The sequence below is a fragment of the Bos indicus genome, chromosome 4, assembly GCF_029378745.1.
Source record: "Bos indicus isolate NIAB-ARS_2022 breed Sahiwal x Tharparkar chromosome 4, NIAB-ARS_B.indTharparkar_mat_pri_1.0, whole genome shotgun sequence".
NCBI lineage: Eukaryota > Metazoa > Chordata > Mammalia > Artiodactyla > Bovidae > Bos > Bos indicus.
In genome coordinates this window covers 89,462,793-89,488,826 of record NC_091763.1, presented here as the reverse complement: position 1 = coordinate 89,488,826, position 26,034 = coordinate 89,462,793, and the positions used below count along the sequence as shown (strand labels likewise).

The following is a 26,034-nucleotide window of genomic DNA, read 5'->3' as shown; positions in this document are numbered from 1 at the left end:
ATACTAATAATTTAGAATGTGAGAAAATGCCTTTAAGGGAATATTTCTCCATATATTTCTTACAGTGACAAAAATCAGAAAAAAACTTGGGTTCTAGCAATAGAGAATTTTGTGAATTATTTATGTATTATGGAATACTGTACTCTAATGACTAAAATGACATTGCAGACATAAACTTACTAAGATAGAAATTCACAATATTCTCTTTAGTGATTAATGCACCTTCATTTATATACTTAAAAATGTTTCCTATACATAGCAAAAATATATTGAGATGAATATATAGCAATATTTTACTCATTTCATATACAGGAAGTCAGATTTTAATACTTTTTTTTCTGAAGTTGATTTTCCTATCCCAAACTACAACTATATATTTTTTAAATTTTATTTTGAAAACAAAAGAAGCCAGATCTTACTCCAAATGAGTTCCGGTCACCATAGAATATAGCATAATTATTTCTCCTCTTAACTGAGATATGATACTAATATCAGTCTCCTTATTAGTAACTATAAATATTATAAAATATTATAAATATTATAAAATAGTAAACTATTCACTTTAATTATTCTAGTAGACATGATTCCCTTATATAGTGCTGTTTGTTAAAAGAAATTAATTTTAATTATAGGTTATTAAGACTATAATGTTAATAAGAATAGGTTAAAGGCTATGTCTGGTGGTATACTCAAAGACAAAATTTAGAGCCTTAAATGTCTTCATAAACAAAGAAAGAAAAAGGCATAGCATATTAGAATAATCTTTCATGTCAAGAAATTGAAAAAGTAACAAACATAACTGTAGAAAGTACAAGGTAGTATTTTAATAAGGTATTTAATTTTGGAGTAGGTAATTTTAGCATTGCCCAGAAATTTAAAATATTTTTTTAAACAGTACATAGTAAAGTTTCTCTCCTTGCCATCCTCTCTTGTTCCCATGTTGCTATTAATATAATAATAAAAATAACATTAGCATTTCAAATTGACAAAGAAAGATTGTTAAATGGTGATTGTTATCTATTTGGAAAAAAGATCTGTATATAATATGCAAATTCCTAACACATTGAGTTTTGATGCAAGATTGCAAAAGTTCCAGAATTTCAAAGCAAAGTCTGATTTACACTCTACTCTCAGTCCCTCCTTCAAAAGACTCATGAATTGGTCTGCTCAAAAACATGTACACACAATGCAAGAACAAATTCCAAGTGAAGATAAGTGTCTGGGACATAATGTTACTACTTCCAACGTTATTGTCCCGGTTCTTTTAGTAACAGAGCTAGTGACACAAACTCAAGATACTTTAACACCTAGCACTGGTACCAGCATTATTCAGTACTTCCTCTGTAAGCTGACCCTAGCAGACACTTGTATGGAAATGTGGTCTTTTCCAAACAACCCCATCAGAAAATAGGCAGAAAACCTAAAATGATATTTCTCCAAAGAAGACATGAAAATGGCCAAAATGCACATGAAAAGATGCTCAATATCACTTTATTAGAGAAACACAAATCAGAACTACAATGAGTTATCAAAACTGGTCAAAATGGCCATTGTTAAAAAGTCTGCAAATAACAAATGCTGGAGAGCATAGGGAGAAAGGGAAGCTTCCGACACTGTTGGTGGGAATGTAAATTGGTGCAGCCACTGTGGAGAACAGTGTGAAAGTTCCTTAAAAAACTAAAAATAGAGTTACCATATGATCTAGCAGTCCTGTTCCTGGTCACGTATATAGAAAAGGCAAAAACTAATTTGAAAAGATATGTCCAGTTTTCATAGCACTATTTACAATACCCAAGACATGGAAGCAGCCTAAATATCTATGAACAGATGAATGAATAAAGAAGATATACCATTTTTATGCACGCACGCACACACACACACACACACACAATAGAATATTATTTACCCAAAAAAAGAATGAAATAGTGCCATTTGCAGCAACATGGGTGGACCTAGACGTTATGGTACTAAGTAAAGAGAAAGACAGACGTCATATGATATCACTTATTATTGGAATCTTAAAAAATAAAACAAATGAACTTATTTACAAAACAGAAATAGACTTAAAAACATAGAAAACAAATTTACAGTTACCAAAAGGGAAAGGACAAGGGGAGGAATAAATTAGGCATTTGGAATTAATAGATACACACTAATGCTAATGCTATGCTAATGCTACGTCGCTTGAGTCGTGTCCAACTCTGTGTGACCCCATAGACGGCAGCCCACCAGGCTCCTCTGTCCCTGGGATTCTCCAGGCAAGAATACTGGAGTGGGTTGCCATTTCCTTCTCCAATGCATGAAAGAGAAAAATGAAAGTGAAGTCGCTCAGTCGTGCCCGACTCTTAGCGACCCCATGGACTGCGGCCTACCAGGCTCCTCTGTCCATGGATTTTCCAGGCAAAAGTACTGGAGTGGGGTGCCATTGCCTTCTCCAAGATACACACTACTATATATAAAATAAACAATAAGGACCTGTGTATAGCACAGAGAACTGTATTCAATATCTTGTAATAACCTATAATGGAAAAGAATACGAAAAAGTTAACGTGTATGTATGTGTGTGCTCACGCATGTGTAACTGATTGCACACATGTGTAACTGATCACACGCATGTGTGACTGAATCACTGTTGTACACCTGAAACTAATACATTGTAAATCAGCTCTACATCAACTGAAAAAAAAAAAATAACAGTTAAAAAAAGAAATGTGTTTTCTACTTAAGTAGCTTGTTTTCTGTAGTACAACCCAACTTCGGACATGCAGGGCCATTCCCACCTCTCATTAAAACTCTTTTGCGATGCCTTTTTAGCATAATAAAGCATCAGTCATCTCTACCAACTTAGCACAGCACAAGCTAGTTCAAGTCTTAAGGATGGGATAGTGCATGCTTGGCCTGTGCTCCTTTCCTATCTCTATCTCAAGGTAACTTAAACAGCAATCCAACATACCTTTCCCTTTTCAAGGACCCATGATTGTCATTCACTTGTGTTCATTACATCTAATATAAGATTGCTTGAAAAACTGCCCAGCAGTAAAGTAAGAAATGAAAAGCAGAGTAGAAAAAGGTAAAAAGGAAAAGACATATATATTATAAATACACAAAAGAAAAAATAATAAAATTCAGCAATGTGTTAATCATTTTTCTAAGCTCACAGTTTGAATTTTTTTACTTATATTTTATTCATTGCCTATACATATGTAGTCCTTGTACAATCAGGAAAAAATATAGATCCTATTTAAACCTTAGCAGATATTTGGGGGAATATATTTAATTACTTTTAAGCTATATTACCAGCAAATAAACCTCTTTTAGCCTCCACAGTTTTATAAAAAGATCATTAAAGTTTTGTTCTGCCTCTTGTGCAGGTATGGGATGGCACCAGGACCCCATTCCCATCTTGGAGAGTCTTAATGCAGGACCTTGCTCTTGAAGGTGATTTAAGTCGCATCCATCAGCTGCAGAATCTGACAGCAGACATTTTAGTCTATGATAACCATGTTCAAGTGGCTAAATCTCTAAAGGTGATGTTACATTGCAAACTTGTTTGTCTTTTGTGTTTTTATTAATTTTAGGGTAAATCACATGGTAGGTAATATTTGAGGTCTAGAAATTAATTCCAAATTTATTTTTTCTTTAATTTCTAATTTGTAAAATGCATGTTTAAAATAAATTATTAGATGATACATTAAAATTATAATGGCTTGAACAGCTTTTTAAAATTTAAGAGCATTTCTGAATATCTTCAAGCTGTGCCCAATTTTGCTATGAAAATAAGAAAGAAAAATTTTATCCTGTAATAAAATTTGCTGAAACTGATGGAGGATGTATGAAATATTTGTAAACCTAAAAAATGCTAAGCTTTTTTAATTGGTTTGATAAAATCCAGTCTTTAACTTTGTACTCATTGATCTAAGAAATTGTTAATCTATCTCTAAAATATATTATAAATTGTTTATGTGTATCATGCATTTTATTAGAATTTGCTCAGTTTTTGAGATAAAATTTTCTAGGTAAAAGCATCCTGCTTAATTATGGCACTTCTTGTTTATTAATAACATTTTAAGAAATATTTTTCTTCATTTTACTATATTTTATGTTTGCAAGTATCCTTTCTTGCCAAGAAGAGTATCATTAATAATAGCAATCATAATAGTAACATTTATGAAGCACTTCATATGTATTTAGCACTGTCTCATGCAGTAGGTACTATCATTTCTGTTTACAAATGAGAAAACTGAGGCACTCAGAGGTTAAGCCCAAGATTTCACAGCCACTTGGGTGAAGCATGTATCTGAATGTACAGTGTCTGCTTCCAGAGCTAATCCTCTTAAGCAGTATAAAGAAATGATTTTCTTTATTGCAAATAAGGCTTCCATCCTACCTTGAAGAAGTTATACAGCCAACTTAATAGGAAGAAAACAGTGAAAGTGAATTGCAGTTTTTTTAGATATGAATTTTAGTGCCTAATTTCTTTTTTGCAAATAAATGTTCTTGAAGAGGAAGTATTACCACTTTCATACTATTTACAAATAAGCCCACCCAACTCAATAAATTAGGTCAAATCCAGATCAAGGAAGGTGATAAGTGCACTTTTTTTCCTTTGTGAGTGTGTTCATACTTTGTCAGAAAATTGACCGTTGAAGGTATCTTTTGATGCTTTTCCCTGATTTTATCTGCATTGATTAGTTTCAAAAATAAATGTAATGATAAAGCCAATTCTAAAATCTTTTTAAGATACAGGTAGAGTTCTTTTACAAATGAAAAAATTTACATTTTAGATTGGACTTTTACCGTTTAATTCCCTTCCCTGTCTCTGTGCTGCTTCTATAGGTCGTTCTGTTCCTCTCTCTTGTCCGAGTCCTGAACAGTACCTACCACAATGCTTTCCATATTGTAAGGGTGAAGTAAATACTATCTTCTGATGAATGAATCAATCAGTAAGCCTCCTGAAATTAAAAAAAATATTTTTCATCTCCCTTTTCACTGCTTTATCTCACCCACTAGAGGGTGCTCTGAGCACACATAATTAAGAAAATGTAGGCAATTAATTTTTCTCTAAAGATATCATGACATATTTATCTGTAATGTTATAGAAAAATGGAAATAATTTTATCTGTATAAAAATAATATAACTGTAGGCTTTTATTTAATGTACAGTGATAGCATATTTTATTTGTTCTGAGGTAAACTCCAACCATTTCATACTAAATTAAGAAATCCCGAGTCAAATGATACTGATAGCCAATGAATTCTTATCAGCACTTGAAGAAAACTGGTTAAAGTTGCATATCTATAATGAAATGCATGGAATGCATGTATTTTTGTTGAGTAGGAACAGGAAAAATGTGGTTTTTATTTTATTTAATAAAGAACAATTAAGGCAGTTATAAAGTATGATATAATTGAATTCTCTGTACATTTTACAGCTTAAGTTTTTTAGCTGTAACGTTTTTAACATTTTTCTGAAAATTTGCTTTTTAAGTAAGATTTCACATTCCCTAAACATTTAATACACACACACATAATGACATTTCAAACATTTTGTCTATAAACAAAAGCAGGGTATTTTCAATCCCCAGGCTTATTCTGACACAATTTAAAAATAATTATAAAATATACCTAGTTAGTATGTTTGGCATTCAGTGACCCAAGAACTATAGTTTGATTATTTTCAGACATATACAGGTTATTAAAAATGTTAAACCTAAAGGGAAAGTTTTGAAAGTTTATAGGGAATATTTAAATTATTTAAAAAGGAATAATAATTTCTTAATAGCTAGTTTGTTTGCTTTTTTTGTTTATGTATTAAAATGGACTTTTATAACAATGTTTAGACATATGTTTTATAATTTTGGGATTATGATTCCCTCACCTGTATTTTTGGAATCTTACCACATTAACAACAAGACTATTTATTATGTATTTGTCTATTTTAACAGCCCATCGGGCATATTTTATAGTATATTTAGCAAGCTTAAAAAAATACAATGCTGCCTCCAGAAGGAATTTCTGGAAATAGCAACTTGTCATTTTTATAGCCTATGTATATATAAATTCTCTCTTGATCTTTAAAATATTATTTTGTTTAATTATGAAATGCAGTAGTAGAGACAAACGAACATCCATGTGTCTGTCACCCAAACTTAATATTTATAAATGTTTTGCACACTTATTTTAGGTATTTTTAACTTTAAGAAATGAAACTCTGTGTGTGGAACCTTCTTTGTACTTCTGCCTATCCTAATTTTTTGCTTCCCAATATCCTTTTTTATTTATCCTAACATTTAGGTATGTACAACCATTTTTAGTATGCTTTTATTTTATGAATTTTTTCTGAAAAATGCATATAGTTATTTATCATTCTATAAATTGCTTTTCTCCTTTTGCATTATATTTCTAAGATTTATCCATGATCATACATGTGTCTCCATTAATACCAGCCTGTCTTAATTTTTATATCTTTATTTTTAAATGAAACTTCATAGGTTAAGCCCTCACTCCCAGTTCAGTCTTCAAAACTAACTTAACTGTTCACTTTCAGATCAATTTTTACAGTTTCAGGAAAGGCACTGGGGATTTTGACAGAAATTGCATTAATTTTAGAGAGTAATTAATTAGGAAATTATCATTATATTTTGAAACTTTTCACTTCTGCATATGGTATCTTTCACCTGGGTCTGGCCTTAAGTACTTTGTAGATTACATACAAATACTGTTCTAGTATATTGAGTATATTAAAAAGAATTATAGAATAATAAATGTTCAAAAAGAATGAGATAGAAGTGCATAAATAGAAATAAATTTTATATTTTCTTTTTACTTTACTTTGGAGACCATGAGGAAAATCAATTTGTTATCCTTTTTTTTATTTTTCCTTTTGTGTTTTTCTTCTTGAGTTTATTTTCCCTGCTCCCCTGCTGTTCTGTCAGTGTTAGAAGTCAGGGAAGAAAAGAATAAATGCTTTACCTCTTTATAAAACGTGTGATTATTTGGGAAAAGTATCCTTGAGAATGAAGAAGTAGCTCAAGGAGTACGGATTTCCCCCTCCTTTTCTTTCCCCCACCGTTTCTCTCCTATCAAATCCAGAGTGATGACAAGAAATACAATGAACTGAGACAATAATAAGCAGAGGTGGGAAATTGATTTATAATAAATGTGATTTAGGTTATACAGCTTCTTCCTTCAGTAGAAGTCAGTTTCTTTAATAATATTCTGTATGTGTCTCTTTTTAAGTCTTCTTAAGAGAATATCAAATACTGTATATTAAAGGTATTTTTAGGACTCAGTTCAGTCGCTCAGTCATGTCTGACTCTTTGTGATCTTGTGAACTGCAGCATGCCAGGCTTCCTTGTCCATAAGCAACTCCTGGAGCTGGATCAAACTCATTTCCATAGAATCGGTGATGCCATCAAACCGTCTCATCCTCTGTCGTCCCCTTTTCCTCCTGCCTTCAATCTTTCCCAGCATGAGAGTCTTCAAATAAGTCAGTTCTTGGCATCAGGTGGCCAAAGTACTGTAGCTTCAGCTAGAGCATCAGTCCTTCCAATGAATATTCAGGACTGATTTCCTTTAGGATGGACTGGTTTGATCTCGTAACAGTCCAAAGGACTCTCAAGAGACTTCTCCACATCACAGTTCAAAAGCATCCATTCTTCAGCATTCAGCTTTCTTACATGACTACTGGAAAAACCATAGTTTTGACTAGATGGACCTTTATTGGCAAAGTAATGTCTCTGCTTTTTAATATGCTGTCTAGGTTGGTCATAGCTTTTCTTGCAAGGAACAAGCGTCTTTTAATTTCATGGCTGCAGTCACCATCTGCAGTGATTTTGGAACCCCAAATAATAAAGTCTGTCACTATTTCCATTGTTTCCTCATCTATTTGCCCATGAAGTAGTGGCACCGGGTGCCGTGATCTTAGTTTTCTGAATGTTGAGTTTTAAGTCAACTTTTTCACCATCCTCTTTCACTTTCATCAAGAGGCTCTTAACTTCTTCACTTTCTGCCATAAGGGTATCATCTGCATATCTGAGGTTATTGATATTTCTCCCGGTAATCTTCATTTCAGTTTATGCTTCATCCAGTCCAGCATTTCGCATGTAGTACTCTACATATAAGTTAAATAAGCAGGGTGACAAGATATAGCCTTGACAGATTCCTTTCCCTATTTGGAACCAGTCTGTTGTTCCATGTCCAGTTCTAACTGTTGCTTCCTGACCTACATACAGATTTCTCAAGAGTCAGGTCAGGTGGTCTGGTATTCCCATCTATTTTAGAATTTTCCACAGTTTATTGTGATCCACACAGTCAAAGGCTTTGGCATAATCAATAAAGCAGAAGTAGATGTTTTTCTAGAACTCTCTTGCTTTTTCCATGATCCAGCGGTTGTTGTCAATTTGATCTCTGGTTCCTCTGCCTTTTCTAAATCCAGCTTGAACATCTGGAAGTTCACAGTTTATGTACTGTTGAAGCATGGCTTGGAGAATTTTTAGCATTACTTTGCTAGCGTGTGAGATGAGTGCAGTTGTGCAGTAGTTTGAGCATTCTTTGGCATTGCCTTCCTTTGGGATTAGAATGAAAACTACCATTTTCAGTCTTGTGGCCACTGCTGAGTTTTCCAAATTTGCTGGCATATTGAGTGCAGCACTTTCATAGCATCATCTTTCAGGATTTGAAATAGTTCAACTGGAATTCCATCACTTCCATTAGCTTTGTTTGTAGTCATGCTTCCTAAGGCCCACTTGACTTCACATTCCAGGTTGTCTGGCTCTAGTCCAGTGATCACACCATCATGGTTATCTGTGTCATGAAGATCCTTTTTGTACAGTTCTTCTGTGTATTCTTGCCACCTCTTCTTAATATCTTCTGCTTCTGTTAGGTCCATACCATTTCTGTCCTTTATTGAGTCCATCTTTGCATGAAATGTTCCCTTGGTATCTCTAGTTTTCTTGAAGAGATCTCTAGTCTTTCCCATTCTATTATTTCCCTCTATTTCTTTGCATTGATCACTGAGGAGGGCATTCTTATCTCTCCTTGCTATTCTTTGTAACTCTGCATTCAGATGGGTGTATCTTTCCTTTTCTCCTTTGCCTTTAGCTTCTCTTCTTTTCTCAGCTATTTGTAAAGCTTCCTCAGACAACCATTTTGCCTTTTTGCATTTCTTTTTATTGGGGATGGTCTTGATCACTGCCTCTTATACAGTGTCACGAACCTCCATCCATAGTTCTTCAAGCAGTCTATCAGATCTAATCCTGGGAATCTGTTTCTCACTACCACTGTATAATCATAAGGGATTTGATTTAGGTTATACCTGAATGGTCTAGTGGTTTTCCCTACTTTCTTCAATTTAAGTCTGAATTTGCCAATAAGAAGTTCATAATCTGAGCCACAGTCAGCTCCCGGTCTTGTTTTTGCTGACTGTATGGAGGTTCTCCATCTTTGGCTGCAAAGGATGTATCTTGATTTTGGTGTTGACCATCTGGTGATATCAGTGTGTAGAGTCTTCTCTTGTGTTGTTGGAAGAGGGTGTTTGCTAAGACCAGTGTGTTCTCTTGGCAAAATTCTGTTAGCCTTTGTCCTGCTTCGTTTTGTACTCCAAGGCCAAATTTCCCTGTTATTCCAGTTATCTCTTGACTTCCTACTTTTGCATTTCAGTCCCCTATAATGAAAAGGACATCTTTTTTGGGTGTTAGTTCTAGAAGGTCTTGTAGGTCTTAATAGAACCATTCAACCTCAGCTTCTTCAGCATTACTAGTTGGGGCATAGACTTGGATTACTGTGATATTGAATGGTTTGCCTTAAAAACAAACAGAGGTCATTCTGTTGTTTTTGAGATTGCATCAAAGTATTGCATTTCAGATTCTTTTGTTTACTCTAATGGCTATTCCATTTCTTCTAAGGCATTCTTGCCCACAGTAGTAGATATAATGGTCATCTGAGTTAAATTTTTAAGATTAAGTTTGGCACAACATCTAAAATTTACAATAGGACATTTAATTCAAAAATATATTTGGTTTAATTCTACATTTGAACTCACAGAGTCTGTTTCACATTATGGTGTCCTGACAGAAATTGTTTTTACAAATGTTTTCTTTCCATCAAACTTGTGGAATGTGTGCTGCATTCAGAGTTGTTCAGTTGTATCAGACTCTTTGAGACCCCATGAACTGTAGCCCACCAGGCTTCTCTTTCCATGGGATTTCTCAGGCAAGAATACTGGAGTGGGTTCCCATTTCCTACTCCAGGAGATCTTCCCAACCCAGGGATTGAACCCCTGGCTCTTGCATCTCTTGAACTGGCAGGTGAATTCTTGTGGAATAGAGGAAGTTTATTATTTTGATATAATAACACATTTAAAACTATTCTAGTAGTCTCATAATGAGAGTGTTTTAGTTGTCATATTTAATTAAATGTTACTGAAATTGGGCTTCCCAGTGGGCTTAATGGTAAAGAATCCACCTGGCAATGCAGGAGACATGAATTTGATCCCTGGTTAAGAAGATTCTCTGGAGTAGGAAATGGCAGCCCACTCCATAATTCTTGCCTGAGAAATCCCATGGACAGATTAGCATGGTGGACTGTAGCCCATGGAGTAGCAAAGAGTCAAACACAACTGAGTGGGCCAGCTATCAGTGATATATCTTAAATTAGCTAAAGCAGGTTATTTTCAACAACCTAATCAAATAGGGGGCTTGAATTTGATTTAGGTAATAGGTTTCTCAGCTACTATATTTTACTAAAGCTAAGACTCAATCGTATTTCATGTCTTAATATCCCCAAAATGAAAATGTGCCTTTAGATTTGAAAAAAATGCATAATACGTATCTATACATGCATATGTATGTATACATACACACATTTTGGTTTCTATATGGTGTCCTTGCGGCTGATATTGAGTATACATCAGTGTAGCATACCAGTTCCCTTTCTGATGGGTCAACACCCCTGGTTATTGGTCTGTACCCCATATTAGTTGTTAAATATTGAATCAGAGATTTTTTTTTTTCATTTTCTCCATTTTCTAAATAACAAACCATCTGCTTTTAGGTTGGAAGCTTCCTTAGAATTTATAGCCTCCATACCAAACTTCAGTCAGTCAGTTCAGAGAACCTGGCAACGTCTTTAGCCCTAGAGTTTCATCTTCATGGAGGCACAAGTTATGGTCGGGGAATCAGAGTCTTGCCTGAAAATAACTCCGATGTGGATCAGCTGAAAAAGTAAGCCTATTATATACCTATCCAGAAATTGTAAATAAGGTATTAATTAAGCTGATTTCTAAGAAAATGTAGTTCTGAGATGAGGAGAGGGAATCTAATGCTGCTATTGCTAAGTCGCTTCAGCCGTGTCCGACTCTGTGCGACCCCAGAGATAGCAGCCCACCAGGCTCCCCCGTCCCTGGGATTCTCCAGGCAAGAACACTGGAGTGGATTGTCATTTCCTTCTCCAATGCGTGAAAGTGAAAAGTGAAAGTGAAGTCCCTCAGTCGTGTCCAACTCCTAGTGACCGCATGGACTGCAGCCCACCAGGCTCCTCCATCCATGGGATTTTCCAGGCAAGAGTACTGGAGTAGGGTGCCGTTGCCTTCTCTGGGGAATCTAATGAGTCCCTTGTAATTGATTCTTAGAGCCTTTTGTGCCATTATCCATTTTTTAAAAATAGCTGAACCAAATGAAACAAATCAAGTGATCATGAGTTCAAATAGCTAAACAGTAGCAGAGCTGAGTTTATACTCCTTAGTTTTCTAACATTTACTTATATTCTTTCCTACCTTTACTCTTTGCACTTTATGTTCTACCATTTTTTACCTTCTCTAAGTATGGAAACAAACAGTGGAAACTGGAGCTTAGCTAAAGTTTGGAAAACTTGATATATATATACCTAGAATGCCAAACGTACTTGGTCCTCCATGGAAAAAATACTGCCTTTCTAAAGTATGTATACCTAAGAAAATAGGTAGCAGAATTATTTCATGGTGTCATATTTTTAAAACTTTCAGGTGTGCCCAGAAAGTGAGTAGTACCTTAAATCCTGCTATACTTGTACTTCCCTTTTCCATGAAGTATTCCTATTAGTCATTGTGTGTAGAAACTCTTTGACCTATACTCTGGGGAAATAAAAAGTCTTCTGCATATTTTCAAAGAGATATACAAAATATCCTGTTCAGTAAATTAAAATGACATAACTATTTTCTGTTTTAACATATTTAAATCAAGATGACTTTAACATCAATGAAATTAGCTATTTTAATAACCTTATATCAGTTTTCCTACTTTATTTCTTAGATTGCAGAATATAGCCATAAAGTATTTCATTGCTTGAGTCTAGAGTGAGATTGTTCTTAGAATGACATGTATTATATACCCAGCTTATTTGTAATATTTCATGATCCCACTATTTCACTTTTATCTTTCTAGACTTGGGTTTTTTAAATTTTAGAGTCTCTTGGAACCTCCTGATAATCTGATGAAAGCTATAGACCTACTGAAGAATGCGTACACACACAAAAACGCACACAGAATTTTCATGTAATTTCACTAAGCTCTTGGTTTCTATGGGTAAACTGACCATTATTTGACTGTGCTTTATGCAATTAAAAGTTGTATTCTTTCAATTATAGGATTTTAGAATCTGCACATTTGCCCCCCAACCAGAGTTTTGGTGGTGTATGTCAATCAGAGCAAGAGGACAGCTTTTCAAACATTTCAAGTAAGGACAGTTTTTTAATAAATTACCTAACTATAGTTGACTTATAATATTGTGTTAGTTTCAGGTGTACAGCTTTAGATTATTTTCCATTATAGGTTATTAACAAGATATTGAATATAGTTCCATGTGCTATACAGTAAATTCTGGTTATTTACCAGTTTTTATATATAGTGGTGTATATCCGTTAATTCCATACCCCTAATAACTAAGGGTGATTTTTGATGCTGCCAGTTTAGTTTCTGTTAAGTAAAATTACTACATCAACATAAATTCTCTTTTTTAATATCTCCCTATCTCCTTTTTTTTTTGTTAAATTGATATTCATTATAAAGAAACATGCTAAAACTTTTTGTATCCTAATACAAAAAAACAGTACTCCTCCCTTAATTATGTAGTTACATTTTCAAATTGGAATGGTAAGGATTACTTGATTTGGGTTATATTAGTATTTATGTACATACATTTATGTGTGTGTATATATACCTATTGGGCTTCGCAGGTGACTCAGTGGTAAAGAATCCACCTGCCAATACAGGAAATGCAGGAGACATGGGTTTAATTCTCCGGTCAGGAAGATCCCCTGGAGAAGGAAATGGCAACCCACTCCAATATTCTTGCCTGAAAATATCCCATGGACAAAGGAGCCTAGTGGGATTGGAATGAAAACTGACCTTTTCCAGTCCTGTGGCCACTGCTCAGTTTTCCAGATATGCTGGCATATTGAGTGTAGCATTTTAACAGCATCATCTTTTAGGATTTGAAATAGCTCAGCTGGAATTCCATCACATCCGCTAGGTTTTTATGTAGTGATGCTTCCTAAACAAATTCTGAAAGAGATGGGAATTCGAGACCCCCTGATCTGCCTCCTGAGAAATCTGTATGCATGTCAGGAAGCAACAGTTAGAACTGGACATAGAACAACAGAATGGTTCCAAATTGAGAAAGGAGTACGTCAAGGCTGTATATTGTCACCCTGCTTATTTAACTTATATGCAGAGTACATCATGCTAAATGCCAGGCTGACTGAAGCACAAGCTGAAATCAAGATTACTGGGAGAAATATCAATAACCTCAGATATGCAGATGACACCACTCTTATGGCAGAAAGTGAAGAAAATCTTAAGAGCCTCTTGATGAAAGTGAAAAAGCTGTCTTAAAACTCAACATTCAGTAAATGAAGATCATGGTATCCAGTCCCATCACTTCATGTCAAATAGATGAGGAAACTGGAGAAACAATGACAGACTTTATTTTCTTGGGCTCCAAAATCACTGCAGATGGTGACTGCAGTCATGAAATTAAAAGATTCTTGCTCCTTGGAAGAAAAGCTATGACCAACCTCAGTACAGTGCAGTTCAGTCACTCAGTCGTGTCCAACTCTTTGTGACCCCATGGATTTCAGCATGCCAGGCTTCCCTGTCCATCGCCAACTCCCAGAGTTTGCTTAAACTCATGTCCATAGAGTCGGTGATGCCATCCAACCATCTCATCCTCTGTCGTCCCCTTCTCCTCCTGCCTTCAATCTTTCCCAGCATCAGGCTCTTTTCAAATGAGTCAGTTCTTCGCATCAGGTGACCAAAGTATTGGAGTTTCAGCTTCAGCATCAGTCCCATCGATGAATATTCAGGACTCATTTCCTTTAGGATGGACTGGTTTGATCTCCTTGCAGTCCAAGGGACTCTCAAGAGTCTTCTCCAACACCACAGTTCAAAAGCATCAGTTCTTCTGTGCTCAGCTTTCTTTATAGTCCAACTCTCACATCCATACGTAACTACTGGAAAAACCATAGCTTTGACTAGACGAACATTTGTTAGCAAAGTAATGTCTCTGCTTTTTAATATGCTGTCTATGTTGGTCATAACTTTCCTTCCAAGGAGCAAGCGTCTTTTAATTTCATGGCTGCAGTCACCATCTGCAGTGATTTTGGAGCCCAAGAAAATAAAGTCTGTCACTGTTTCCACTGTTTCTCCATCTATTTGCCATGAAGTGATGGGACCAGATGCCATGGAGAGAAGACCAACCTAGACAGCATATTAAAAAGCAGAGAGATGATTTTGCCAACAGTGGTTCGTCTGGTCAAGGCTATGGTTTCACCAGTAGTCATGTATAGATGTGAGAGTTGGACCATAAAGAACTCTGAGCGCTGAAGAATTGATGCTTTTGAACTGTGGTGTTAGAGAAATTCCTGAGAGTCCCCTGGACAGCAAGAGATGAAACCAATAAATCCTAAAGGAAATCAGTCCCGAATACTCATTGGAGGACTGATGCTGAAGCTAAAGCTCCAATACTTTGGCCACCTGATGCAAAGAACTGACTCACTGAAAAAGACCCTGATGCTGGGAAAGATTGAAGGCAGAAGAAGGGGATGACAGAGGATGAGGTGGTTGGATGGCATCACTGACTTAATGAACATGAGTTTGAGCAAGCTCCAGGAGTTGATGATGGACAGGGAAGCCTAGTGTGCTGCAGTCCATGGGGTCACAAACAGTTTGACATGACTGAGCTACTGAACTGAGCTGAGGAGCCTGGCAGGCTATAGCCCATGATGTGACAAAGAGTCCCACACAACTTAGCGAGTAAACAACAACAATAACAACAAAAATATATATACTTATTAAAAATCTGTATTCATTTCTCAGTCAACAATTTGCTTGTTATTTTCTAGCTGCTTTACTTCCGATAGCCCAAGTATTTTTTGATCATACATATCTTAAGAGTTCCCAGTTATATTGAGCTATTTAAGTACCTAATTATAAAATATTAGCAGATAATTGATGGTATATTTATATTATTATCTACCTGAATAGATGGCTATTCAAATATAAATTTTAAAAATTTACTCAATCTGTAATAATTTTTCCTTTACCATTTTGTCTCGGTATTTGCTTGTACATTTTGAGCTTTAAAATCTATGTCATGTTTCTATCCCCTATGTTTTTTTTTTCTACAACCTAACTTCTTCCCTACTGTGATCTATTTAATGAATATTTATGCTCTATCTATGTCAGTAATAATAAGCATTAAAATTAACATCTGTGACTTGATAGGCACTAAATAAATGCTAACAGTCATTATTTAATCCTAACCGCACTCCTGTGAGGTTGCTATTATTCTTCCCTTTTGCAAAAAGGAAACTGAGGCTTTGAGTAATGGGGATCATATAATTTGCCCAACCTCTCTTACTATTAACTGATGGCAAAGTCAGTGCCATTCACATGCTGGTGATTTGGTTATTTTGTCCATGTTTATTTCTTCATTTTATGTGCTTTAAAATTCTTCATATTTCCTAGCACCTTGATGACAGCATTTTAGCCTAATCTGTGACAACTTGAACCACCCATTATGAGGCCAATTTACTTCAGGTGACAATCATTTAGAGCCAGTATGATTTATAATTATACTTTTTGAAATCTCTTTTTTCCTAAAATGTTTTTCTAGTTATTTTCAAGTAACAGAAGTAGTATATACAACAGTATCAAGCTACGTAGCTTTTCCATGCCTTTATGCCCACTTGCTGAGGTAAAGGTAACAGTTGACTATGATTTCTTCAAACCATTCATGTTTATAAAAATATATATATAATTCTATATGAACATATATATCTTTTCCTCTGTTTAAAATTTTAACAAAAGTGAGACCTTAGTATACTGGTTGCTTTCTTTAATGATAGATCATAGACCTCTTTCTGGGCTAATTCATATAACTCAAACTCATTCTTTTAATAGCTGCATTATATTTTACGTCAATCTAATATAATTAATGCAGCCATTTTCTGTTTGATAGACAGGTGGTTTTCAGTTTCTTACTCTTACAAATAATGCTTTAATAAACATCCTTGAACAATTGTACATTCAAGCTTATTTTTTATTTAAAATAAACTCGTAAAGGTGGGGTTGAAGAATCAAAGAGTAAACACGTGTTATTTTCGTAGATGACACCAGATTATATGCCAAAATGTCATAGGATTCAAATGCAAATAGCATGTCCCTTCCTTATACTGTCAGTGGTATTGCTTTAACAATATGTGTACTTTTTTCAGTTTGGCAGGTTTTAGGTATATTTAGTTTCCCTGAGTACTTGGAAACTTTAAAAATCTTATATTTATCGAACCTTTTTACTTCTTCGAATTGTCTGCTCTTACTCTTTACCTGATTTTCTGTTGGGCTTTTTTTCTTTTTTCTTGTCAGTTTGTGGGAGACTGTTTTAATACACTTTTGCACATCTTTTCTCTTATTTTCTTATTATCTGTTTACTAATCAGGCTTTTGCATTGTTTCACTTCATGCAGAATGGCAGATATTAAGTAATCAGATTCTTTGAAATTATAGTTTGCCAGTTTAAGGTGTCCATGCAGGTTCTCTTACCATGGGTCTTTGTGCCATTTATTAGTGATGTTAAAGGACAAGTAATCCATATGTTTGTATATGATGTTTCATATAATAAATTATAAAAATGTAACATACTATTATATGTAATAGAATGTGGTAAGCTCATGTAAGTGCAAAATGTGAATACTTTTTTTTAAGTCTTGAATTCTTCATTTTAGAAAGCATTACTAAAATGTATTGCTGTGATCACTATTTTTGCTCTTTGGTTTAAGTAAAATTATATTTTATGGCATTCATCAAGTCATCCTATTAAATTTAGTTAATTTATTATTTTATCTACCTATCCCTTATTTCCATCACAGTGTACTTTTTCAACATTAAAAAAACTTTCAAACATATAGAAAAGTTGAAACAGTTGTTCAGTCAACATTCATATTCCCACCATCAGTTTCTCTGTTAACCTTTTACTCTTTTTGCTGTGTCTTTTATCTTTTTTAATCCATCAATTCATTTTAGTTTTTGATGCATTTCAAAGTAATTTGCAGATGTAAGTACACCTTCTAAATACTTCAGTGAATGAATATCATTATCTACAGTTCAGTATTTGTTTAGGATTCTAAACAAATTTAAAATGTTTAGATTTTAAATTCCTTGCCATTTTCACTTAACTGATGGAATCCACTTGTCTCTATAATAAAGCCTATGCAATTTTGATTAAGATTGCATTGAATCTACAAATTAATTTGGAAGAATATCAGTTATTAACAATATTGAACTTTCCATTCCATGAACAAATGACATGAATCTATAAACAAATTTCTCCATTGACTTAGCTTTTCTTCAGTTTCTCTCAGTAATGTTTTATAGTTTTCATTGCCACATTGAGTTTTTAATGGATTTTAAAATATAATTCTCTCCTTTTTCCTAATAGGCTCTGGATCAGTATCATTATATGAAGTTGAAAGATGTCAACAACTATCAGCTACAAGTAAGACCATTTTCATCTTTGAAATTGAGACACAATAGTAAGCATAATGAAGTCTGTCTTTATATTTATCAGGGAACTCATCATTGGGCTTCCCTTGTGGCTCAGATGGTAAAGAATCCGCCTGCAATGTGGGAGACCTGGGTTCGATCCCTGGGTTGGGAAGATCCCTGGAGAAAAGAACGGCTACCCACCCCACTCCAGTATTCTGGCCTGGAGAATTCCACGGACTGTATGGTCCATGGGGTCTCAAAGAGTCAGACACGACTGAGCGATTTTCACTTAGCGCTATCTAATATTGAGAGCGTATATCCATGAGAACAAAAACATACCCATATTTATCTTTTAATCCTCTACCTCATCCTAACTGGCATAAAATGAAACCCAGAAAGATATATGTTTTTAAATTGAGTGTATATATTTATATCATTTATCTATAAATTTTATAGATAAATTTAGACATATAAATAAAGACATATTTGTAAAAATAAGCCCCACCGCATAGCAGAGAGTATAAAATATCTTATATGGTATTAGTTTTAATCAATCCACACTATGTATTTAGTGGTATACCCAAAACGGAGATCCTTAAAATATTCCCCCAAATTTTAATGTTAGCAATAATAATCAATTCATCAGATACCCATCTTCTGTTACTTCGGCTAAGGTGAAATAGAACAATTAAGAAAATATTTATATGCACAATATATTAAAATTCTGTAATATACTATTATAAAAACATAAGTTTTTCATAACTGGAGAAAGGATGTATAACTATGAAATGGCAGAGGGCTAGAAGAAAGAAGCTTATGGTATTGTATTAGATTTGGAGGTGTTAATATGCACTCATGGTGTTAGAGACAGATAAAGAAATAGATATATGTGTGTGTTTGTATATATGTATTCACTCATGTATATATTCATACACATGCAGGCTCATATGTGTAAGTATAGGTGTAAACATATGCATATGAGCCCCAGCTCTGTTGATAAAAGGAAATGGAAACAATGACATCCAGTAGCAATGAGCACACCTAGTGTTCAGATCCTCAGAGAAGGCGATGGCACCCCACTCCAGTACTCTTGCCTGGAGAATCCCATGGACATAGGAGCCTGGTAGGCTGCAGTCCATGGGGTCTCGAAGAGTCACACACGACTGAGCGACTTCACTTTCACTTTTCATTTTCACGCATTGGAGAAGGAAATGGCAATCCACTCCACTGTTCTTGCCTGGAAAATCCCAGGGACGGCAGAGCCTGGTAGGCTGCCATCTATGGGTTTGCACAGAGTCGGACAGAACTGAAGTGACTTAGCAGCAGCAGCTGCAGCAGCAGTGTTCAGATCTTAGTTTATAAATAATATCCCCAACCAGGGCTTCTTGGAGAAATAACATATTCCAGAATTGGGAAGGAGAATTGTAAGATGATTCTGGAACATCTTATTGTGCCATAAAGTAGAGAAGTCCCCAGGTTAATGGTGACAGGGTGTCAAATCTGATGATACAATTTAAGTGTCAAAATTAAAATTATTAGTGATGAGATAGTACTGCTTGAGTAAAGTAGGAATCTATTAGTCCATATGGAGAGTAAAGAAAGAAGAAAACAAATAAATGAGGTTGAATAGAAAATTGTTATTTCAAATAGAATGGAAGCTGATAAACATAAAAGAAATAATCAAGTTAGGGAAAAAAGTCACCATTTTTAATCATGATAATTTATTAAGTTGCCAATCATTGGTGGATCCTAAGCTAGCAGGATTCTAAACATTTGATGAAATTGGGATATTTATATTTTATCAAATGCTTTCTTATTAATTATGGAGGGGGAAATAATAAGGTTATAGTGGAGAAACCTACTGAACACCACCTTAATGAGCTGAGCAAAGTTCACATCCCCAGGAATGAAAACACTAACACCACGTGCCTCTTCGTGTGCTCTTCATGTGCTCTGAGGGCCACAGGATCACTTACATGGTAGTATTCCTACCAGCAATGCATAATTGGTGTCTGATCATGATAAAAACCAGACCCACCCAAATAAGCAGCCTCAAATTCTCAGTATATCAACGTCTTGAAAGACGAAGAAAATCTTAGGAACTATTCTACACTGAAGGACTCCAAAGAGATGGAAGAAATAAATGCAATGCATTGTTCAGGATTAGATCCTGGACCTGAAAATAAAATGCTGAATAGGAACACATGTATACCTGTGGCGGATTCATTTTGATATTTGGCAAAACTAATACAATTATGTAAAGTTTTAAAATAAAATAAAATAAAATAAAATAAAGGAGCATTATGGGGCTAGTTGGAGAAATTTGAACGTCTGTTGATTCAGTCATAATCATTGGTAAGTGTTTTGATGTTGAAAATTGCATTATATTAATGAAATTTCTTGTTCTTGTAAAATACACACGGAAGTAGTTAGGGGTTAAGGGGTATAATGTTTGGAAATAACTATCAAATGATTCATATATATATAAATATGTGAATATATGTATATGTGAATCATGTATCTGTAAGATTTATATATATACATATATATATAAACAGAGACATAGAAAATGACAGAGATGATGTGGCAAAATGTTACCAAGGTTGACAGTTAATACAACTTAGATTTTATTGTATATTTTTTTCATGGAGATTCTTATCATGAATATATTGATATCCTTATAGATTTATCTAACTTAATCCAAAAATTCTTCATAGTACTTACAGATCATCAATATTTGGAGAAAACCCCACTGTGTGCTATTTTGAAACAAAACGCTCCTCAACAATATCGTATCCGAGCAAAACTGAGATCATATAAGCCCAGAAGACTCTTTCAGTCTGTCAAACTTTATTGTCCAAAATGTCATTTACTGTAAGTATTTTCTGTAATAAAACCGAAGTTTTCATTTCATAAATTTGTGTATATATATTTTCTTATGTATAAGTTTAAGTCCTGGAAGTGAATCAGTTATGGTTTAAATCTATTGTATTTTGAAAGAATGGTAATCTTTTTAAGAAAAAACACTAATTCCTTAAAGATAAATCCTTTTGATATTTCTTCATAATAGTAAAAAAAAGTAGGTGCTATTTTTAGATCTGAAATTCAATTTAGTAGCTCTCATACATGCAAACAAGTAACAGACTATGAAAATATTTAAGCAGACTTTCTCATTTGTAACAAAAAAATCTTGAAAGTAAACCATTATTAACTAAAATTCTTAAATAGATAAGATTTCTGGTTAGTTGAAATTCCTAATTGTTACCTTGTTGGAAATATTCCTGTCCTGCTTAATAACTATAATACGGTGAACATAATTTAAATTTTTGTTAATAATTGAGGATTTCTCAGTTTCTGAAAATCTTTATTCTAAGCATCAATTTTTATATAAATGAGTAAGTATATAGAACATTAGAATATATATGTACTTATTATGGCTCAAGACATATTCTGAAAATTATTTTTAATCCCTCTTCCTCTATTTATGCAATTTGACTATCTTCTCTCTATGTATGTAACAAATACATGTATATACATCATCATTCGGACATGTTGTGTGTGTGCTCTGTGCACTAATATACATATGGTTTCCCCTCTGAAATGTAGGTATAGTACTGTTTGTGGAGATTTTTAATCATCAGATCTCCTTCTGTAAAACAAGGGATTGTTTTTTATCTATTTGGGCTTGAAATAATAGTTAGAATATAAGTATAGATTTTAGATCTTTAAGTATTATCAAATTATAGTTGGTAAAATTCTGTAAAATTATATAACTTTACCAAACAAAGCCACCCTGTATGATCCTTTTTTAAACAAATGAGGAAAACATTTCAGACAGGTTAAGAGGTTTGGGGCTTTCCTGGTAGTCCAGTGGTTAAGAATCTGCCTTGTAATGCAAGGGACACTGGTTTGACCCCTGGCCCGGGAGGTAGCCACATGCCTCAGGGCAGCTCGGCCTGTGTACCACAACTACTGAGCCTATACTCTGGAGCCCACAAGCCCCAAGTACTGAGCCCATGTACAACTACTGAAGCCTGTGCAACTTAGAGCCTGTGTTCCTCAGCAAGAGAAGCCACCTCAGTGAGAAGCCCATAGTGAAGTGAAAGTTGCTCAGTTGTGTCCAACTCTTTGTGACCCATGGACTATACAGTCCATGGAATTCTGCAGGCCAGAATACTGGAGTGAGTATCTGTTCCCTTCTCCAGGGGATCTTCCTAACTCAGGGATCAAACCCAGGTCTCCTTCATTGCAGGCGGATTCTTTACCAGGTGAGCCATGAGGCAATCTCCTGAGAAGCCCATGTACTCCAACAAAGAGTAGCCCCCACTCCCCACAACTAGAGAAAGCCCATGTGCAGCAACAAAGACCAATCATAGCTGTAAAATTAGATAAATATTAAATACAACACAAAAAAGTAGAACATTTAGTAAGGTTAAAGAGATTTTACCTAAAGTTACACACTTGATTGGTGACAGAACCAAGAAAGGAAATAGACCTTTTGATTCCAGATTATGTAATTTCTACTGTATCATATTTTGCCATATGATTTAAAAAAATATATTCTAGATTAAAAGGAATCAAAATAAATACTGGTCTATAAAATAGGTACCCTATTAAAGTGAAATTACTTAAATAATAAGTGAATGTTTAGCTGGAGTGAAGATAGGGTTCCTACGGGGAGGTTTCCATTCCTTACAGAGGAGAACAATTTGGTGAAGAAATAATTATACATAATCTTGGTATCACAGAGCCAGGCAAGGAAATTGCTGGTTGTTAATGTAATTATTATATGGATCTAATTAACCATGCTGCTGCTAAGTTACTTCAGTCCTGTCCGACTCTGTGCGACCCCATAGATGGCAGCCCACCAGGCTCTCCCATCCCTGGGATTCTCCAGGCAAGAACACTGGAGTGGGTTGCCATTTCCTTCTCCAATGCATGAAAGGGAAAAGTGAAAGTGAAGTTGCTCAGTCGTGTCCAACTCTTTGCGACCCCATGGACTGCAGCCCACCAGGCTCCTCCGTCCATGGGATTTTCCAGGCAAGAGTACTGGAGTGGGTGGCCATTGCCTTCTCCAAATTAACCATGAAATGTCATCAAATATCTTTCTATTGAATGAGTCCCTGAATCTGCAGAGTGAATTATCTCAATATTTTAAAATAAGTAGATGATTCATAAGCATATAAACGTTCTTTTAATTCGATAATTTGTTAAATTTGACTTTCTAAGCTTATACCAGTTGTTTTTGTGTTATTCCATTGTTGATGATTTTAGGCAAGAAGTGCCACATGAGATTGATTTGGATAAGATTTTGCAAGAGGGTACAAGCAAAACCCCAGATACCACGCTACAAAATACATCCTTATATAATTCAAAGGTCTGGACCACTAAAGATCAAGGAGAACGAAAAGTAGCTATTCATTTTGTGAAAAATAATGGTATTCTTCCACTTTCAAATGACTGTCTAATTTTGATAGAAGGTATGATGTTTTTACCGTTTTATTAACATACAGCTTTTTCTTCTGCCTTTCTCTGATTAATTATTGTTAAATTTATTTTAGGGGCAACCTTGAACATATAAAATCAAAATATTGTTGCTTTAAATTTTATATAATATAATATATGTAACAGATTCAACTATATACGTACACATATACATATCTAAGTTTAACTGAATGACATTTTGAAATTATACATTAAACTTAAGTGTTTGCATTTGTTCATCTTGTTAGAGTCCTACATGCAATCTTAATGAGATCCAGTGTGATTTTTGAGCTGAATAATAATCAAGAAGCTGTTTATTATATATTGTTGCTGTTGACTTGGCCTCTGGATGTCACTCTTGTTTCATAAAAATACAGTGAAAGTCATCTATTGACAGCTAAATCAAGGAAGGAATCCTTAACTCAAGTAAAGATAACTTGACATACAGTATTTTAAAAGAATGAAGCTTTAAGTCAAATTTGTTTTTTCATTTCTTTTATACTTTTGTCTTATTTTTATCTAATATTTATATAACAATACATAATAAAAGAAGACCACCTCTAATTTGCAATAGAGAAAACTTTAGTTTCATTTTGTAAATGAACTGATCTTAATTACAATGGATGATGATCATTTTTATTACTGATGTTTTTCTGTTTATAAAAGTAATTCATAATCTTTTAAAAAATAATTATATATATATGTATGTTTGAATACATATGTGTTTAAACATTGGTGGTGTGTTCATGAACATTTCTTGTTTTAATACATTATAGCATATAGGAAACTATTCTAATTAATTTCTACATCTTAACTGATGTAATAATCACAATAATCCTGTGAAGTTGGTACTATTATAAGCTATTTTATACATGAGAAAACAACCACGGAATAGTGGTTCCCAGTATAGTGACTAGTGAAACTGAGTTACTTCCTGTTTCTTGACATAGTAACTCTGTGATAAACTTTATCTCCCCCTGGATGAAGTGTAATTATGGGGGCACAAAGAATTAAATAAATGTTACCCAGTTTCTCTCTAGGAAACTTATCGTAGTGTGCATATGCTTTAGTAGCATATGAAATTATCTGTTCCCCTACCCTCATCATTATGATATACTAGAGCTTTAAAAAACTTGGCCACTTTTATGAGTGAAATGTGACAACTTACAGTATTTTTACCTGTACCGGGAGATAGACATAAAACAAAGACATACACACACACACACAAATGGAGTAAGACTATTTATATGCCCTAAAAATAAAATAAAGCCATGATCCTATCAGACTGTATTAGAACTGTCCTTGTAGAGTCAAGAGGATGACAAATACGCCTTCGGGTCCTTCTGTGCTTTGCTGCCTCCCACAGAATTCTGTTCTTAGCCAAGTTGGCCTTGAAGGTCCAAAGGAAGCTTAACAGAGAAGTCCCCGTAGCTCCCGCTTCTATTTTTAATTACCAGTTATCCCTCAAACTTTCAATCTCATCTCCTACCTCAATTCCCATCCCACCCTGTAGGCGTACTAAACTGCTGATACATCTTAAACCTAGTGTATTTCTCTGTATCTCTTTGCCAATCCATTGCCGCTTTCCTGGGAAATTCTGCTCTAATACTTCTTCAGAAGTAAATGCAGCAATTCTCCAGCAATTCACATATAATATTTAATGAACACCTACATGCATCAGGCATTTTTCTGATTCATCAGGCAGATTTGAGTCGTTCTTATTACATACCATATGAACTTCTAGTAGGGCATTTTCTTCTTATATTTGTGCCTTATCTGTCTGTTTATAGATTTGTTGTCTTTATTAGAATTTAAAAATTCCCTGAGGTCAGAATACATGTAATTTTAATCTATGTAACTTCAACACCTGGAGTAGTAAACCTGATGTGTAACTGACTTTGTTTGCAACCCTATGGACTGTAGCCAGCCAGGCTATTTTTATTTTACCATATTTCTGAGTATTATAACTCCAGGCCTAGGCTAGGATCTAACGGTAGTTAGATCCTGCTATTACAGGTCTGAGAAAAGAGGTATAGGAGCCGGGCAAGTTGAAACGCCACAAAACTTGCTGTTCTCACCAAGATTTATCCACTATTTTTGAATGACCACTCCTTGAATTGTTGCAAACCTTCGGTTGGTTTCTGTGCTTAGTCACTCAGTCGTGTCCGACTCTTTGTGACCGCATGGACTGATAGACACCAGGCTCCTCTGTGGTTGGAATTCTCCAGGCAAGAATACTGGAGTAGATTGCCATGCACTCCGCCTGGAGATCTTCCCAACCCAGGGATCGAACCCAGGTCTCCCACATTGCAGGCAGTTTCTTTACTGTAATTTCTAGAGTTCTGAAAAAGTTGAATTTGATAATTTTTGCCAACGTTCTTTTTGCTGTTATAGAGCTGTGTATTTTTAAATGTTCTTACTCCACTATGCCAGAAATACTTCCCCCTCACAATTGAATTTCAACATTATAAATTTTACACAAATTTTAGGAAATACACGAAACTATTTTTATAAATCATCTTCTCTTTCCCTGG

General features: G+C 34.7%; 1 protein-coding gene across 12 annotated transcripts in view; it reads left to right on the top strand.

Moving 5' to 3' along the window:
- The window catches only part of POT1 (protection of telomeres 1), a 104,935-nt gene that overhangs the window by 65,795 nt on the left and 13,106 nt on the right, over positions 1 to 26,034 (top strand). For all 12 annotated transcript variants that reach the window (XM_070788092.1, XM_070788090.1, XM_070788087.1 and 9 more), the window contains 6 exons: positions 3,372 to 3,527; positions 11,053 to 11,222; positions 12,623 to 12,711; positions 17,970 to 18,026; positions 20,734 to 20,890; positions 23,291 to 23,496. In XM_070788092.1, the coding sequence (XP_070644193.1) occupies positions 3,372 to 3,527; positions 11,053 to 11,222; positions 12,623 to 12,711; positions 17,970 to 18,026; positions 20,734 to 20,890; positions 23,291 to 23,496 (835 nt within the window). The remainder of the gene's footprint in view (positions 1 to 3,371; positions 3,528 to 11,052; positions 11,223 to 12,622; positions 12,712 to 17,969; positions 18,027 to 20,733; positions 20,891 to 23,290; positions 23,497 to 26,034) is intronic.